The sequence below is a fragment of the Peromyscus californicus genome, unplaced genomic scaffold (assembly GCF_007827085.1).
Source record: "Peromyscus californicus insignis strain IS unplaced genomic scaffold, ASM782708v3 Scaffold_15__1_contigs__length_86483966, whole genome shotgun sequence".
In the NCBI taxonomy this organism is placed as follows: domain Eukaryota; kingdom Metazoa; phylum Chordata; class Mammalia; order Rodentia; family Cricetidae; genus Peromyscus; species Peromyscus californicus.
Window position 1 is genome coordinate 54,730,279 of NW_026294447.1, and position 16,260 is coordinate 54,746,538.

General features: G+C 46.4%; 1 protein-coding gene across 4 annotated transcripts in view; it reads left to right on the forward strand.

The window, feature by feature from the left end:
• The first annotated feature begins 3,789 nt into the window (after nt 1-3,789).
• Ak7 (adenylate kinase 7) overlaps nt 3,790-16,260 on the forward strand; it is an 80,251-nt gene continuing 67,780 nt past the window's right edge. For 2 of the 4 annotated variants that reach the window (XM_052738897.1, XM_052738898.1), the window contains exons 1-3: nt 3,791-4,182; nt 7,925-8,113; nt 12,239-12,347. In XM_052738897.1, the coding sequence (XP_052594857.1) occupies nt 4,081-4,182; nt 7,925-8,113; nt 12,239-12,347 (400 nt within the window). In that variant the 5' untranslated portion in view covers nt 3,791-4,080. Of the gene's footprint in view, nt 4,183-7,924; nt 8,114-12,238; nt 12,348-16,260 lie in introns of those variants that run through there. The other 2 variants (XM_052738896.1, XM_052738899.1) reach the window with 2 other exon arrangements.

Sequence of the window (16,260 nt, forward strand, 5' to 3'; positions counted from 1 at the left end):
AAAGATGTTCAGTGACACTTAAAAGGGGTTCAAGCCGGGCGGTGGTGGCGCACGCCTTTAATCCCAGCACTCGGGAGGCAGAGCCAGGCGGATCTCTGTGAGTTCGAGGCCAGCCTGGTCTACAGGGTGAGTTCCAGGACAGGCACCAAAACTACACAGAGAAACCCTGTCTGGAAAAAAAAGGGGGGGGGGGTTTCCAAATGAGGGGAAGGGGCAGAAATAAAAACTAAAGAAGTTTGACTCAGCTGATAACACGAGAAAGGAAATTTTAAAATAGGTGGACCATGGCAGGCAAGAAGGCTCATGAACTAAAGGTGTTGCCTCCCAACCTGACAGTCGGGGTTGGCGCTCTGTGACTCACGGTGGAAGAAGACCCTACTCCCACAGCTGACCTCCACGAGTGCTCTGATGTGTGCATGTGCACACACAAAAAAAAATTTTTTAAAGAATTTTGGTTTGGTTTGGTTTGGTTTGGTTTTTTCAAAGCAGGGATTCTCTAGCCCCAGCTGTCATGGAACTCTCTCTAGACCAGGCTGGCCTTGAACTGAAAGATCTGCCTGCCTCTGCCTCTCAAGTGCTGTGATTAAAGGCATGAGCCACCACTACCCAGCTAAAAAGAGTAATAATACCATTTCACCAAGTAATTTTGTAGTTCTTTTTGTGTGTGTGTTTTGTTTGTTTTTTGTTTTTCAAGATGGGGCTTCTCCGTGCAGCCCTGACTGTCCTGGAACTCATTCTGTAGCCCAGCCTACAGCCCAACTCCCAAGAGGATTACAAATTCAAGGGCAACTCGGAGAAATTTGGGAGGTGCTTTTCACAAAATAAGTATAAAGTCTGGCTGGTTGGGGCTGGAGGGATGGCTCAGTGGTTAAGAGCACTGGCTGCTCTTCCAGAGGACCCAGGTTCAATTCCCAGCACCCACATGGCAGCTCACAACTGTCTGTAACTCCAGTTCCAGAGGCTCTGACATCTTCACACCAATGCACATAAAGTAAATTTTAAAAAAAAATGGCAAGATGGTTCTGGGGTAAAGTCACTTAGCACCAACCCTGACAACCTGAGTTCAATCCATGGGCCCCACACTTATGGAAGGAGAGAACCAACTCCACCAAGTTGTCCTCTGACAATCCCACACAATGTACTGTGGCATGTTCACACCCACATACAATAAGCAAATGTAATTTTTAAAACAGGACATAGGGGAAATGAGTCAACAAAGGATACGCTGCAAAGATTGATTTCCCTCTAATGAAAAGTTGGCCAAGCTCAGAAGAATGATAAATTACGCTGTGTCCTTTTTGTTTTTGTTTTTGTTTTGGTTTGAGACAGGGTTTCTCTGTGTAGCTTTGGAGCCTGTCCTGGATCTCACTTTGTAGACCAGGCTGGACTCGAACTCACAAAGATTCGCCTGGCTCTGCCTCCCGAGTGCTGGGATTAAAGGCATGCGCCACCACCACCCGGCCGTTTTTTGTTTTTTGTTTTTTAATATGCTGTGTCCTTTTGATGGGAGATACGCAATGTTTAAAACTGAGGAAGAATGACATGAGGGGAGGGCCGGGATCATGCTACATAAAATCATAGGCTATAAAATGTACTATATTAGATATATATGCACAAAATAAACATTAAAATATTAATCACTAGGTAGTAAGATAGGCAGTCCTCATGCTATACTCTCACATATTCAGTATTTCCTTCGATGCAAGTGGGGGATTCAGGCCAGGGGGAATTCAGGCCTGGAGTTGGAGCTCAGGTGGAGCTCATACTTAGCAAGCACGAGATCCCTGCATTGAAACTTAGCATACAGAAAAGGGATGGGTAATGGATGTGGGGTGTCCAGTGGCTGCAAAGTTTGCACTGGTCTGTCTGCTCCTAGTGTGTGCATGAAGAGGGCACAGACCTCCTTTCCCATAAGGACACACCCACCTTGCCTCTAGCCCCGTTGGGCTCAAGTGTTAGGGCACCGTGCTCCCTCTAGTGTTCAGGAGTAAAACCTGCTGCTTCATTCACATTAGGGGAACAGAAGAGAAAACAACAGGCATTTGGAAATGGGCCACAATGACTTCAGAACTTTCCCTTCAAGCTTCCTTATTTAGGTGTGGCATTGCTGAGGCTCACACAGATGAGGAACTTGCTTAGCCACCCACGTATGAACGATGGCATTGGGGCAGAACCCCAAGTCTTCGGGCACTTTCCAGCACATAATAAAAGGCACCTCTTACACTTGGTAGTTACATGCAGAGGAAAAGACTAAAGGAATAATACAATAATTGCGATAATAAAATCAATAGGCTCGGGAGCTGGAGATACGGCTTATTGGTCAAGAGCACGGCTGCTCTTGCAGAGGACCTGAGTGTGATTCCTAACACCCACACTGTGGCTCACAACCATCTGTGACTCCAGTTCCAAGGGATCTAAAGTTCTTTTTTGCCTCTCATAGCACCAGGCACACACGCATGTGGTGCAGAGACATTCATGCAGGCAAACACTCATATAAAACAAAAACAAATATTGTTTAAATTTCTATATATGCATACATATTTATATATAACAAGTTAATATTTAAAACTATGTCATGGGCTGGAGAGATGGCTCAGAGGTTAAGAGCACTGGCTGCTCTTCCAGAGGTTCTAAGTTCAATTCCCAGCAACCACATGGTGGCTCACAACCATCTATAATGAGATCTGGTGCCCTCTTCTGGCCTGCAGGCATACATGTAGGCAGAACACTGTATACATAATAAATAAATAAATTTAAAAAAAAATAATAAAATAAAACTATTTCAATACAATCAGACTAACGTAACAGGCAGCTTATAGTCATAGCCCACCACAACCTTTGAAAATCAGTAAGAGCCGGGTGAACCCTGTCTCGAAAAACAAAACAAAAAATCAGTAAGAAAACACACATTATTGTTTATTACATTAACTTATTTGTGGGGGGGACAGAGGATAGCTTGTTGGAGCCCATTCTCGTTGGACAGAGGGATGGAACTCATGTTTGATGGCAGGCTCCTATAACCTCTGAGCAATCTCACCTGCCACAATGGTTTTGTTCGTTTGTTTTTGGTTTATTTCAGCAACTGTAGGAGTAATTTCATTTGGAAAGAAGGCCTAGAGCCTAAACTTCCTTATTTTAAATCTTGTGATTGTGTGTGAATTCCTGGGCACAAAGTAGTGGCGCCTCCACCAAATCCTCAGAAAAAAAAAAAATTCTGAAAATGCTTTAGAAAACACAATCTGAAAAGAAGGAACCTCGGTTGAGAAGATGCCTCCATAAAAATAGCCTGCAGGCAAGTCTGGGGAGGGCATTTTCTTCATTGATAGGAGAGGACCGAGATCACTGTGGGTAGTGCCACCCCCAGGTCCCTGATCCTGAGTTATGGCTTTTGATGTTATCGGTGTAATCACAGCAACAGAAAGCAAATTAGAATCCCAGCACTCGGGAAGCAGAGCCAGGCGGATCTCTGTGAGTTCGAGGCCAGCCTGGTCTACAGAGCGAGATCCAGGACAGGCAAAAAAAAAAAAAAAAAAAAAAAAAAAAAACGAGAGAGAGGGGGGGGGGAGGAGGGAGGGAGGGAGAGAGAGAGTGAGAGAAAGGGAGAAATAAAGAAAGAAAGAAAAGAAAAAAAAGAAAGCAAATTAGGACAAACCCCTAAGCCAGATGAACCCAGCGCATGGGCAACTGGCTGCACGGTGTGTGGTGGTGGGCTCTCACGCTGTGGTTCCACATGTCCTGAACGCCGAAACTCGAGACAACTGCTTTTTTTTTTTTAAACAGTAGAGAAGTTGTGACCTCGTCCTACAGGAAATCTGCAACCGCATAAACACAGCAGCGCCGGGTGCATGAACCTGGGAAAAGCGCTCTCCAGGGACCCCAGCCCCGCCCTTTCAGGCACGCCCCGTCCAGACCTTGAGCCACGCCCCCAACGGACACGCCCCGCCCCAAAGCGAACCACGCACCACCCAGAGCCTGAGCCACGCCCCAGGGAGCCTGACCGCCTAGTCTTCCCGGTGCCCGCCTCTCCTCCTTAGCAACAGACAGGACGCTTTCATCTTAGCAACTACTCCAGGTGCCACCATGGCTGAAGAGGAGGTCCCAGTAGTGGCTGAGAGAGTTCTAAAGATACTGAGGGTGTTCATAAACCAGCTGGACACCTACAGCAGCGGAAACATAGGAAAGGTGAGCGGCGGCCCGAGTCAGACTCAGTGGTCAGTGTGCGTCCTTGGTCCATCCCCACAGCAAAGGTCTGCACTACAGGCTGTTAGGAGCCTCCCCGGGGGAGGGGGGAGGGGGGAGATTCCAATCTTGGCACGTCAGCGCCTCCAGGACCTGTCCCTAACCGGGCTTGACCCATGCTCCTTCCTGGAAACCCAGGTGTTTGGAGACTGCAAGTCAGACTTAGGTTCCTGCTTTTTTTTTTTTTTTTTTTGGTTTTTTGAGACAGGGTTTCTCTGTGTAGCTTTGCGCCTTTCCTGGAACTCACTTGGTAGCCCAGGCTGGCCTCGAACTCACAGAGATCCGCCTGGCTCTGCCTCCCGAGTGCTGGGATTAAAGGCGTGCGCCACCACCGCCCGGCTTGGGTTCCTGCTTTTTTAATGTGGGGAAACCGAGGCTCAAGAGAGAAGAAAAGGGTTTGCAAAGATCAGATAAGGAATAATGGGCAGGACGTGAAAACAAATTGTAAGTCCAGCCATTACGTCGCCCGTGAAGCATTCATCTACCCTTTTTTAACCATCTATTTTGTGCTAGGCACAGTTTTTGACCAGGTCCCATTAAGTTTCCTCACCCCCAGGAGGGCTGGGGAGACAACCCAGTGGGAGGTGGTACTCCAGGTACAAGCATGGGGCCTTAAGGTCTGACCTCTATCATCCATGTAAAAGCTGGGCAAGTAGTAACACTGGGAAGCACAGGGAGAGCCTGGGAGCTTGCTGGCCAGCCATTCCAGCTGAGATGACAAGCTCCAAGCGCAGTGAGAGACCCTGTCTCGAAAACTAAGTGGAGACATAAAGAGAAAGACACCTTTCCACCTCTAGCCTACACACACACACACACACACACACACACACACACACACACACACACACACACACACACGGGGGGGGGGGGGGGGAAGAGATCCCAAGAGAGAAGCTAGGAGCTGTCTTCTTAAATTGTTCATTTGTCAAAAGAAAGTCATTTTTTAGAGGCTGGAGAGATAGATCAGGGTTAAGAGCACAGGCTGCTTTTCTAGATGGCCCAGGTTCAATTTCCAGCACTCATTTCATTCAGTTTCCAGCGGATCACCTCCATCTGTAACTCCAGTCCAAGATGATCAGACAAGCTCTCCTGGCCTCTGTGGGCACTGCATGCACATGGTGCACATACTTACACACAGGCAAACACTCATATGCATAAAAATAAAATAAGTAAATCTTGGCACGTGCTACTAGAACTCAGGTTTCCTGCCTCCCAAAATTGTTAAAAAAGAGTCTGTGGAAATAAAAACCCTAGTGAATCCTTAAGACACATCATCAGATGACCCATTGTGAAATTAAATTCTGGCATGGATTATTGAGGGGTCGTGGCCTCCCTGAATGGCTACACAAATATAGCACCAGCATAGACAGAAGAGCATGTAAGTGGACAGCTAATGCTGGGAAGCTCTCACCAGAGCAAGCAATGTGTTGTGTGTAAGTGCACAGTAGAGACAGCTGTGAGGATGCCAGGAAAGCAGTTCTCTTCAAAATTGGATGTATTTTTTATGAAGTGTTTTTCTTTTCTTTTTTCTTTGGTTCTCTTACCATCTTAGTTGGCCTGTTTTCATAGTGGTTAGTGGTTTGTTTTGTTTTTTTTTTTTTTTTAATTGACACTGGAATGAGATAGAGGTTTTACATTACAGATTGAATCTAAAAAAAATAAACAGATGAATCTTAGCCAACATCATTATTCTACTTTATTATTCAGTAAAGAGTGGCCACTGGCCCCATGTGGTCATCTCAACATGGGTAGTCCCCAAAGAGAAGAGCTGAAAGCTTAAATGCATATTGAATCCCAAAGACCAGCCTTTGACGAAGAGAAGACACCAGCATTCAGAAGCTGAGGCTAGTCTGGGCTACATAGTGAGACATTGTCTATGAAAAAAGTGAGGGGTAAAATAGCTCATCAATTTTTATAGAGGCTGAGAATGTAACAGGGCGCCAGACCTTAGTAGGCCCTAAGACCTTAGCACAGCTGACTCCATGATCGAAGAACCATTCATTTAGGCTGTAAAACTCAGCACATAGACAGCACCGCCTACCGAAACTAAAACAAAGGCCTAATCCACTGAAGTCCATATAGTTCTGGGAACATCTCAAAATGTACTAACCTTGCTGTTTAGCTTTTGTAGTTCGGCTTCTGGCTAACTGTTGTTAACTGAAGTATGTCAACCCAGACATGGTTTTTGTGCTTAAAAGCTCACCCTGAAAAAGGTTCAGTACTACACTGGGATCCTGAGCACCCAGTGTTGTTGACAGCTGGCTAATAAAGACTTCCTATTGGTTTAAACCCATGTTTGAGCAGTCTTCTCTGGTGAATACCCCACAACATCTCTGTGGTGGAGCATTTGCCTAGCATCTATGAAGCCCTGTGTTTAAAATGCATCACAAGCCAGGCAATGGTGGTACATGCCTTTAATCCCAGTACTGATGAGGCAGAGGCAGGTGGATCTCTGAGATCAAGGCCAGCCTGGTCTACAGAGTGAGTTCCAGAACAGCCAGAGCTTCACAGGGAAAACTTGTCTGGAAAAAACAAAAACAAATAAGATACCCCACAACCGTAATAATTTATATTGATTGTATATTAAACTGATAAACAGTTCTTTGGGTTTATTAGATTAAGTAAAACATTTAGGGCTAAAGGATGTGGTAGTGATCTCGGTCAGCACGTGCAAGGACCTGCTTTTGATCCTCAGTACTAAAATAATGGTTTTGTTGTTGTTGTTGTTGTTGTTGTTGTTTTGGTTTTTCAAAACAGGGTTTCTGTGTAGCTTTGCGCCTTTCCTGGAACTCACTTTGTAGACCAGGCTGGCCTCGAACTCACAGAGATCTGCCTGCCTCTGCCTGCCGAGTGCTGGGATTAAAGGCGTGCGCCACCACCGCCCTGCCTAAAATAATGTTTTAAATTGACTTTCATCTGGTTTTGTTTGTTTGTTTGTTTGTTTTTTAGATGTAACCATTGGATAGTTTTAGGCTAGGGATGTAGCTGAGCCAGCAGGGCTTGCCTAGCAGACACAAAGCAAGCATGGTGGTGTGTGACTGTGATTGCATTCAGGAGGTGGAGGCAGGAGCTTAGAAGTTGAGGTCATCTTTGGCTACATAGCAAGTTCGAGGCCATCCTAAAATACATGAAATTCTGCTTCAAGAGAGAAAGACAAAGAGAGGTGGAGAAGAGGGAGGGAGAGGGACGGGTAAAGGATAGGCAAACTGATTTTTGTTTGTTTGGTTTTTGAGACAGGGTTTTTCTGCATAGCTCTTGTTTTCCTAGAACTGGCTTTGTAAACTCAGGGATCCACCTGCCTCCAGAGTGCTGGGATTAAAGGCCTGTGCCACCATACCCCACTGGCAAACCGATTTTAAATGACCTCAGGGGCTCACCTTGCAGATCTGTGTTCCCATTGAACAAGACAAACATTTTCACGAGAGCCCAGCTCTACCTCGAGCTAAAGCAAGCCGTTGCTGAAGCTCTCTGCAACTGTGTCACCGTCTATTCAGTGTCCTCTCATATGTGGCCACTTCCCTGTGTTGTGAGCATCATCATATCAGCCTTGTTGTGACCATGAGGTACAGGGCTTTTGCCCAGTCTGTGGGGTACCCAGTAAAGGCAAGAATCTAGAATCATCACTCACTGCCTTTCCTTGCTCAGAACTCCACTCAGCACCCAGGACATTTCTGTTCTCTTGCAGTTCCTAGCTAACTGTGTGGCTGGGGCTTCCCTGGAAGAGATTACAGAAGAGGAGGAGGAGGAAGATGAAACAAAGTCAGCAGCCCCGGAAGCTTCCACCGCAAAAGTGAAGGAAGGCACATTCCAGATCGTAGGCACCTTGGCCAAGCCAGAAAGCGTCAGGCCGGACTTCGCAGTGGAGACATACTCAGTAAGCCCCCGGGGCTCTCTGTGGGACTTGATGAGGGCAGAATCCCTCTGCCACCCACTCTGCCATCTCAGCCCTTCTGTTCTGCAGGCAGGCTTACAATGACAGGACATGGGAAATATCTTTTTAGTTTTTTTAAATCTTTGTTTCATCTGTGTTCATGACTGCAGGCGTGGGCATGTCACAGTGTACATACAAAAATCAGAGGACTAAATGTTTGCCTTGCATTTTGAGACAGGGTCACTTTGTTAGATGTTGCTGCCCACACCAGTGTAGCTAGAGTTTTCCTGACTTGCCCACAGTCAGGACAAATCTTTGTCACCCTCCAGTCCCACAGCCACTCAGACCCAACCAAGTAAACACAGAGAGTTATATTGCTTACAAACTGTATGGCCATGGCAGGCTTCTTGCTAACTGTCCTTACAGCTTAAATTAATCCATTTCCATAAATCTATACCTTTCCACGTGGCTTGTGGCTTACCGGCATCTTCACATGCTGCTTGTCATGGCGGCGGCTGGCAGTGACTCCTTCCGCCTTCCTGTTCTTTCTTTTCTCCTCTCTGTTAGTCCTGCCTATACTTCCTGCCTAGCCACTGGCCAATCAGTGTTTTATTTATTGACCATTCAGAGCAATTTGACATACAGACCATCCCACAGCACACCAGGCTAGCTGGCCCATGGGCGTTCAGATCCTTCTGTCATTGCCTCCTGTCTCCTCAGACTTCTGCATATGTCTCTCTACTGCATCCAGGTTAACATGGGTGCTGGGGATCCAAACAAAGGTCCTCATGATTGGGCAGCAATTACTGAGCCATCTCCCTAGCCCAGGACACATCTTTCTTCTGTGACAGGAAATACCACAATTTAAAGTCTCCACTTTAAATTTGGGGCCATAGCAAAGAATTTAAATGAGATATTCTTGGAAGAGATGTGTCTAGTCCTGACTTCCAAACTCATAAAAACCTTCTCTCTATGGAACATCAATCATAAGGCCACATGAATGTACTTTACAGGAAAGAGGAATAGTGTGGGGTAGTGCGTTCCTAGGGACGCACATGCCTTCTATCTGCCTATTGAGCATCTGTGCCACCTTCACCTGACAAATTAGACCCTGTCCTCACTGGGAGACATTTCTGCACCTCTAGAAGAGGTGCCCTCTCTCCCAGGCTAACCTCTCCATCCACCTGGCCCTCTACTCTTTAAAACCACCATAGAGCTCTGTGTACCTCATAACCTGTTCTTACCTTAAGATTTAACTCATTACCGATGTTAATTACAATATGTGAGAAAAGTATTATTGAGTCCTGTATTGTAGATGTTCATCCTGGCTCATTCTTGTACTCCAGCACTTGGGAGGTAAAGACAGGAGAATCACAAGTTCAGGGCTATTCAGTACAAATGAGGGCCAGTGTTCAGATATGTGAGCCTATGGAGCCATTCCAAATTTCAACCATAACAGAGACCCTGTCTTCAGATAAGGTGGCAGACTGAAGTACTAGAAATTAGGATGTCAATAATACATCTGTGGTGGTTTGAATGAGAATGGCCCCCATAGGTCATATATTTGAATGGGCGGTTCCCAGTTGGTGGAACTGTTTGGGAAGGATTAGGAGGTGTGTGCTGTGGATGATTGATTGATAAATAAAATGCTGATTGGCCAGTAGCCAGACAGAAAGTATAGGTGGGACAAAGAGAGAGGAGAGGTCTGGGAAGTAAAAGGCTGAGGCAGAGAGACGCTGCCAGCTGCCGCCATGACAAGTGAGATGTAAGGTACCAGTAAGCCACGAGCCATGTAGCAACTTATGGACTAATAGATATGGGTTAATTTAAGATATAAAAACAGCTAGCTAGAAGCCTGAGCTATTAGGCCAAACGGTTTAAATAATATAAGCATCTGTGTGTTTATTTTTATAAGTGGGCTGTGGGACTGCGGGGGCTTGGCGGGACCTGGAGAGAAGCTCTCCAGCTACAGGTGTGGCCTTGTTGGAGGAGGTGTGTTACTAGGAGTGGGATTGGAGGCTTCAAAAGCCTATACCAGGGGGCTGGGGATTTAGCTCAGTGGTAGAGTGCTTGCCTAGCAAGTGCAAGGCCCTGGGTTCAGTCCTCAGCTAGCGGGGGAGGGGGTGAGCCTATCCCAGGTCCAATCTCTTTCTCTCTGCCTCCTGCTTGTGGATCAGATGTAGGCTCTCATCTACTGCTCCAGCACCATGGGTGTGTCTGCCTGTTGCCATACTCCCCACCCTAATGGATAAGGACTCCAGCCCTCTGAAACTGTAAACAAGCCCCCAATTAAATGCTTTCTTATATGAATTGTCTTGGCCATCGTGTCTCTTCACAGTGCTAGAACACTGACAAAGACAATATCCTTTCAGGGAGGGGCAACAATTCACCCTATGATATCAGCCTCTTAAAGGGTCTTTTTCTGGGCTGACTGTGCAAGGAGAGAGCACACAGTAGGACCATACAGTGAGAGCATCAAGACAGAGATGGGAGCCATGTGTCTACAAAGCTACACATTAGCGGCCATTGCCATTACTCACTGGCAGCTAAAGGAGGGGGAAAGTGGATTCTCCCTTCCACCTGTTGGGAGCCAACTTGCTTGGGACACCTTGGCCTTGGAACTGAGCCTCTAGAGCAGTGGTTCTCAACCTTCCTGATGCAGCGACCCTTTAATACAGTTCCTCATGTTGTGGTGACCCCCCAACCATAAAATGATTTTCGTTGCTACTTCATAACTGTAATTTTGCTACTGTTAGGAATCATGATGTAAATATCTGTGTTTTCTGATGATCTTAGGCGACCCCTGTGAAAGGGCCATTTGACCCCCAAAGGAGTCTCGACTCACAGGTTGAGAACCACTGCTCTAGATGGTATTTGTGCTAGATGGTTTTCTGTTAACTTGACACAAGCTAAAGTCATCTGAGAGGAGGGAACCTTAATTAAGAAAATGTCCCCGGGGGCTGGAGAGATGGCTCAGCGGTTAAGGACACTGGCTGCTCTTCCAGAGGTCCTGAGTTCAATTCCCAGCAACCACATGGTGGCTCACAAACATCTGTAATGAGATCTGGTGCCCTCTTCTGGCCCGTAGGCAAACATGCAGACAGAACACTATATACATAATAAATAAATAAATATTAAAAAAAAAAAAAAAGAAAAAGAAAATGTCCCCATAAGATTGGGCTGTACACAAGCCTGTAGGGCATTTTCTTAATTAGTGATTGATGGGGGAGAGCCCAGCCCATTGTGGGTGGTGCCACCCTTGGGCAGGTGGTCCTAGGTTCTATAAGAAAGCAGGCTGAGCAAGCCATGGAGAGCAAGCCAGTAAGCAGCACCCCTCCATGGCCCCTGCATCAGCTTCTGCCTCCAGGTTCCTGCCCTCCTTGAGTTCCTGCCCTCACTGCTTTTGATAATGACCTGTTAAATGGAACTGTGAGTAAAATAAACCCTTTCCTCCCCAGGTCGCTTTGGTCATGGTGTTTCATCACAGCGATGGTCACTGTAAGACAGTAGAGGTGCATTTCGGTGATCTAAGACACTCAGTGTCTTGCGCTTTGTTCTAGTCGCCCAAGCAAATTAGAGTAGATGAATGCAAAAGGACCTGAAAGGGGCTGGAGTGTAGTACACATGCATGCCTGTGTGGAAACTGGAAGACAGTGTTGGTGTCTTCCTCCTCTGAGACAGCCTCTCATTGGCCTGTCGCTCACCCATAGGCTAGGCTGGGTGGTGAGGGAGCCCCAAGAATCCTCCCACCTCCACCTCCCCAGTTTTACAAGTGGGAGCGGTCATAGCCAGCACTGCACTTTATGTAAGTTCTGAGGACTGAACTCAGGTCCTCACACTTGCGAGGCAGATGCTTTACCCACTGAGCCATCTCGGCTTTACCCACATTTTTGCAGTTTTTAAAACCACCCGTTCTAGACTGTTTTCAATGATGACTTTGTTGCTTGTGAATTACACGCAAAAGAGAGCCGAGATTTCATTTTAATAGAAATGCTTATGCAAACGCTCTCTATGGGACTCTCCTGGGGTGGGGGTGGGGAGGGCAGATCTAATTCTGCCTGTCCATCTAGATGTCCAGGTTCCCTTGTCGACTGGTTGACGCAAAGCGACTGTTGCTCTTCTTTTCAGGGTATCTCCCGAGAAGACCTCCTCACGCGGCTGCTGGAGTGTGACGTTGTCATCTATAACATCACTGAAAATGTGCAGCAAGTGGAGGAAGCCGTATGGGCAGTCACGGGTCAGTGAGCCAGAAGGAGCTGCTAGGGATGGAAAACGCTATAGTCCCGCCTCCCAGTTAACCCTTTATAATTGTAAGGGGGCACTGTTTATGCGAAGCTACCTTGAGAGGCACAGAAGAACTGGTCTGAGAAGTACCTGAAGTCTGAAGGGTGTTCGAGTGAATTCACCCGTGGGTGGAAACCCAGGAGTCTGGTAGTGTTTTAGTGGGGGTCTTACGGTGCAGTTTGGTGTCTTAGTTTCTTTGCTGCTGCTATGATAAAAAAAAAAAAAAAACACACCCTGGCCAAAGCAGCTTAAAGGAGAAAGGGTTTATTCTGGCTTAGTTCAAGATACAGTTGGTCATGGTGGGGCAGTCAAGGTGGCAGACGCTTGAGAGCTGAGCCACCCTCCAGTCCTTCTGGCCTCCTCCCACTGCATGGGAACGGCACACATGCATCCATGCAGGCGAAACACTTGCACACATAAAATAAAAATAAATGATTTTTTAAAAAGAAAGGACTCAGCCGGGCGGTGGTGGCGCACGCCTTTAATCCCAGCACTCGGGAGGCAGAGCCAGGCGGATCTCTGTGAGTTCGAGGCCAGCCTGGGCTACCAAGTGAGTTCCAGGAAAAGGCGCAAAGCTACACAGAGAAACCCTGTCTCGAAAAAACCAAAAAAACAAAAAAAAAAAAAAAAAAAAAAAAAAGAAAGGACTCACAGTAGGCCGCATGAGTGAATGTACCCAAGGACCCTAATTATTGTTGGGGGCTTTTCCTTTATGGGGTTCAAGAGAAGAAGGAGTTTGTTGCTAAGGAACATAATGAGGTTGGTTCTCTTATTTTGATTGACAGGTTTAAGCTCCGTAACTGCCCGTGCATGCTCCTTCCCATGATGCACTTGATTTTGATCATATACATGCCCAATTGTGCATAGGCATGACTGTGAAGAGGGAGAAGGTCACTCTCGGGACACAGTTTGTCTCATTGCACTCACACCCAAGACCAGTTCAGGAGCTGGTGAGAATTGCCCAGCCATAAAGGCACTTGCCCCCGAGCCTGACAACTGGAAGTTTTTCCCCAGGGCCATGCGATAGAAGCAGAAAACTGACTCTCACAGATTCTCCTCTGGCCCCTCTCTCTCTCTCTCTCTCTCTCTCTCTCTCTCTCTCCATATATATATATATATATATATATATATATATATATATGTGTGTGTGTGTGTGTGTGTGTGTATATGTATATGTGTATATGTATATATATATATAATTTTTATTTTTTTTAAGTTTCAGCCTAGATCTGCCCTTTTTTTTTTTTCCTTGGTTTTAGGATATGGTCTGGGACATGTTTAAAGAGCAATGAGGCCTCATCTGAGGGTCACTAAGAGGAGTAACTTATGCCCAGTGTTTAAAGCATGTACACGTGCAGCCCAGTGCAGGCAGGAGTTCTAAGATGCCACCAGGTTGCTAGATGCGTTGTCTGGGTGAGTGTGGGTAGGATGTGCAGGTTAGGGGCTCAGGCTACTGGATGCGTTTTTGGAAGACAGTGTGTGCATTGTCCAAGCCTAGAGGTACCCTCGGGTACTCAGCTATTTCCTGTGCTCACATGCCTCATCTGGATGGCCCTTGGCTGCAGATTTTACACAGTAAACATAGAGTCTTTTAGCTGTGGCAGACAGCATCAGCCCATCAGAGGATGACCCCATTGTTGGTTATGCTGCGGCGCTCGTGGCTGGACGCCGCTGACAGAGGAAAGTCACGAGCCATGGTTAACCTTTTTAGAGCTTTATTGGGAGAGAAAGGGGGAGAGAGAGAGAAACAGAGAAACCACACGGAGGGAAGAGAACCCACAGAGGCCACACCCGCTTTTTAGGCTGGGACGACATCACAGGCTGGTGACATAATTAAGGACATAATCCTTACACCCATGACCCCCCCCCCCCCCAGGAAAAGTACACGTTTCTCAAACCTGGGCACTACACTGGTTCTCCAGGGATTTAAGTGTAGAGCGCATCTTGCCTCTTTCTCATTTCTTTAAGAAAACTTCGCTTCTCTACTTGAAGGAAATGGTTTAACTCAATTCTGTAGTTTGTGAAGTTGAGTGTTTCTATGCAAGAAAATGTAATCAGAACCACTCTGACTACAGTGGCCACTGTGGTGGGTGAGCCTAGAGAGAACAGTCAGGACTTTGTCGTTTTACCCCGTACACATTTTCCAATTTTGTTTCGTCTTAAAATGAATGTGTATTCTTTGGAAAAAAGATTTAGTATGCAGTGTGTGTGTGTGTGTGTGTGTGTGTGTGTGTGTGTGTGTGTGTACCCACAGAGGCCAGAAGAAGGCATCATTTCTCCTGGAACTGGAGTTAGAGGAAGCTGAGAGCCACTGATGTGGGCGCAATGGGAACTGAACTTAGGTCTTCTCCAAGAATAGCATATGTTCTTAGCCAACCACTGAGCCCATGAATATATATTTTTAACACCAGACATGGTACTCAGGACGCTGAGGTAGGAGGATTGATGCAGTTGGACTTTTCTTTGGGCCACCAGCTCACAAATAACAGCATGAAGACTCATATTAATTCTGAAGGTTCTGCCTTAGCTTAGGCTTGTCTCATCAGCTCTTATAACTTAAATTAACCTGCTTCTATTGATCTACATTTTGCCATATGGCCTTTTACCTTTCTTTCATTCTGAATGTCTGACTCCCTCCTTGGCTGGTAGGCATCTCTTGGCATAATTCTCATGCCTAGATTCCTCTTCTTCCGTCTCCCTGGAAATCCTGCCTACCCTCCCTGCTAGCTATTGGCCATGCAGCTCTTTATTACAGCAATCACAGCAATACATCTTCACACAGTATACTAATATTCCACAACAAATTGAGATTCTGAAGCCAAGCTGCCTACACACACACACACACACACACACACACACACACACACACACACACAAACTGTCAAAAATAGCAAAAAAGAAAGGCAGGTAAGACAAGGACAGAAAAGAAAGACAGACTGCAGGGCTAGAGATGTTACCCAAATGAGTGCTTGCCTAACAGAGGTTCAATTCCCAGCAGTGCATAAACTGTAGGGGGCCCAAAATAGCTTGACCACACAACTGCCGTGACAGACTTACTGGCAGGCAACATCTGGATCCAGGAAAAGCCATAAGCTAACACAGCCCAGGGATCCACCCATGGATGGGCCAGCATCTAAGGGGAAGTACCAGACATCCCAAAATGTTCCAACCCTTAAATAAGAGAAGATCACCAGATGTCCCTGAGCCTAGCACACACCTATTTCCCTTTTACAGATATGCCTACACAAATGTCAGCCAATCAGGGTCCTGAACCCTAGAAATCCCCTCACCCCAACCTCTGCTATGATTAAAAGCCCTACCCTGCCTGGGCTCGGAGCTCTGTGCTCTCATGGCTTCGTCAGACAGAGAATCCAAACTCTGAGCTTGAAATAAAGGCTCTTTGCTTTTACATACAGGATTCGGTCTCCGTGGTGGTCTTTTAGGGGTCCCTGCGATCTGGGCATAACAAAACCAGGTGTGATGGTGAACACTCATAACCCTAGTACTTTGGAGGTAAAGACCGAATCAGAAGTTCAAGGTCAGCCTTTGCTACATAGCTAGTTGGAAACCAGACTAGAGGACAGGGAAAAGAAGAAGAAAAAAAAAAAGGGAGAGAGAGAGATCCTTCACACAAGCATTGCTTTTTACTGACACTTTATTATTTTGAATGGTTTAGAATTCTTGTACCTCACCTTTCGTGGATAATGGGAAAGGAATGAACTCCTGGCAGCGAGGGGGAAATATTTGCATACAAGGAGTGCTTCTGTCGGGGGAACAGGCAGAATATGTCCAACCTATTCTAAGTGTCACACATTTTTAAAAAGGTGACCCAATTAGAGCACTAGAAATGTGACACGTATTCACAA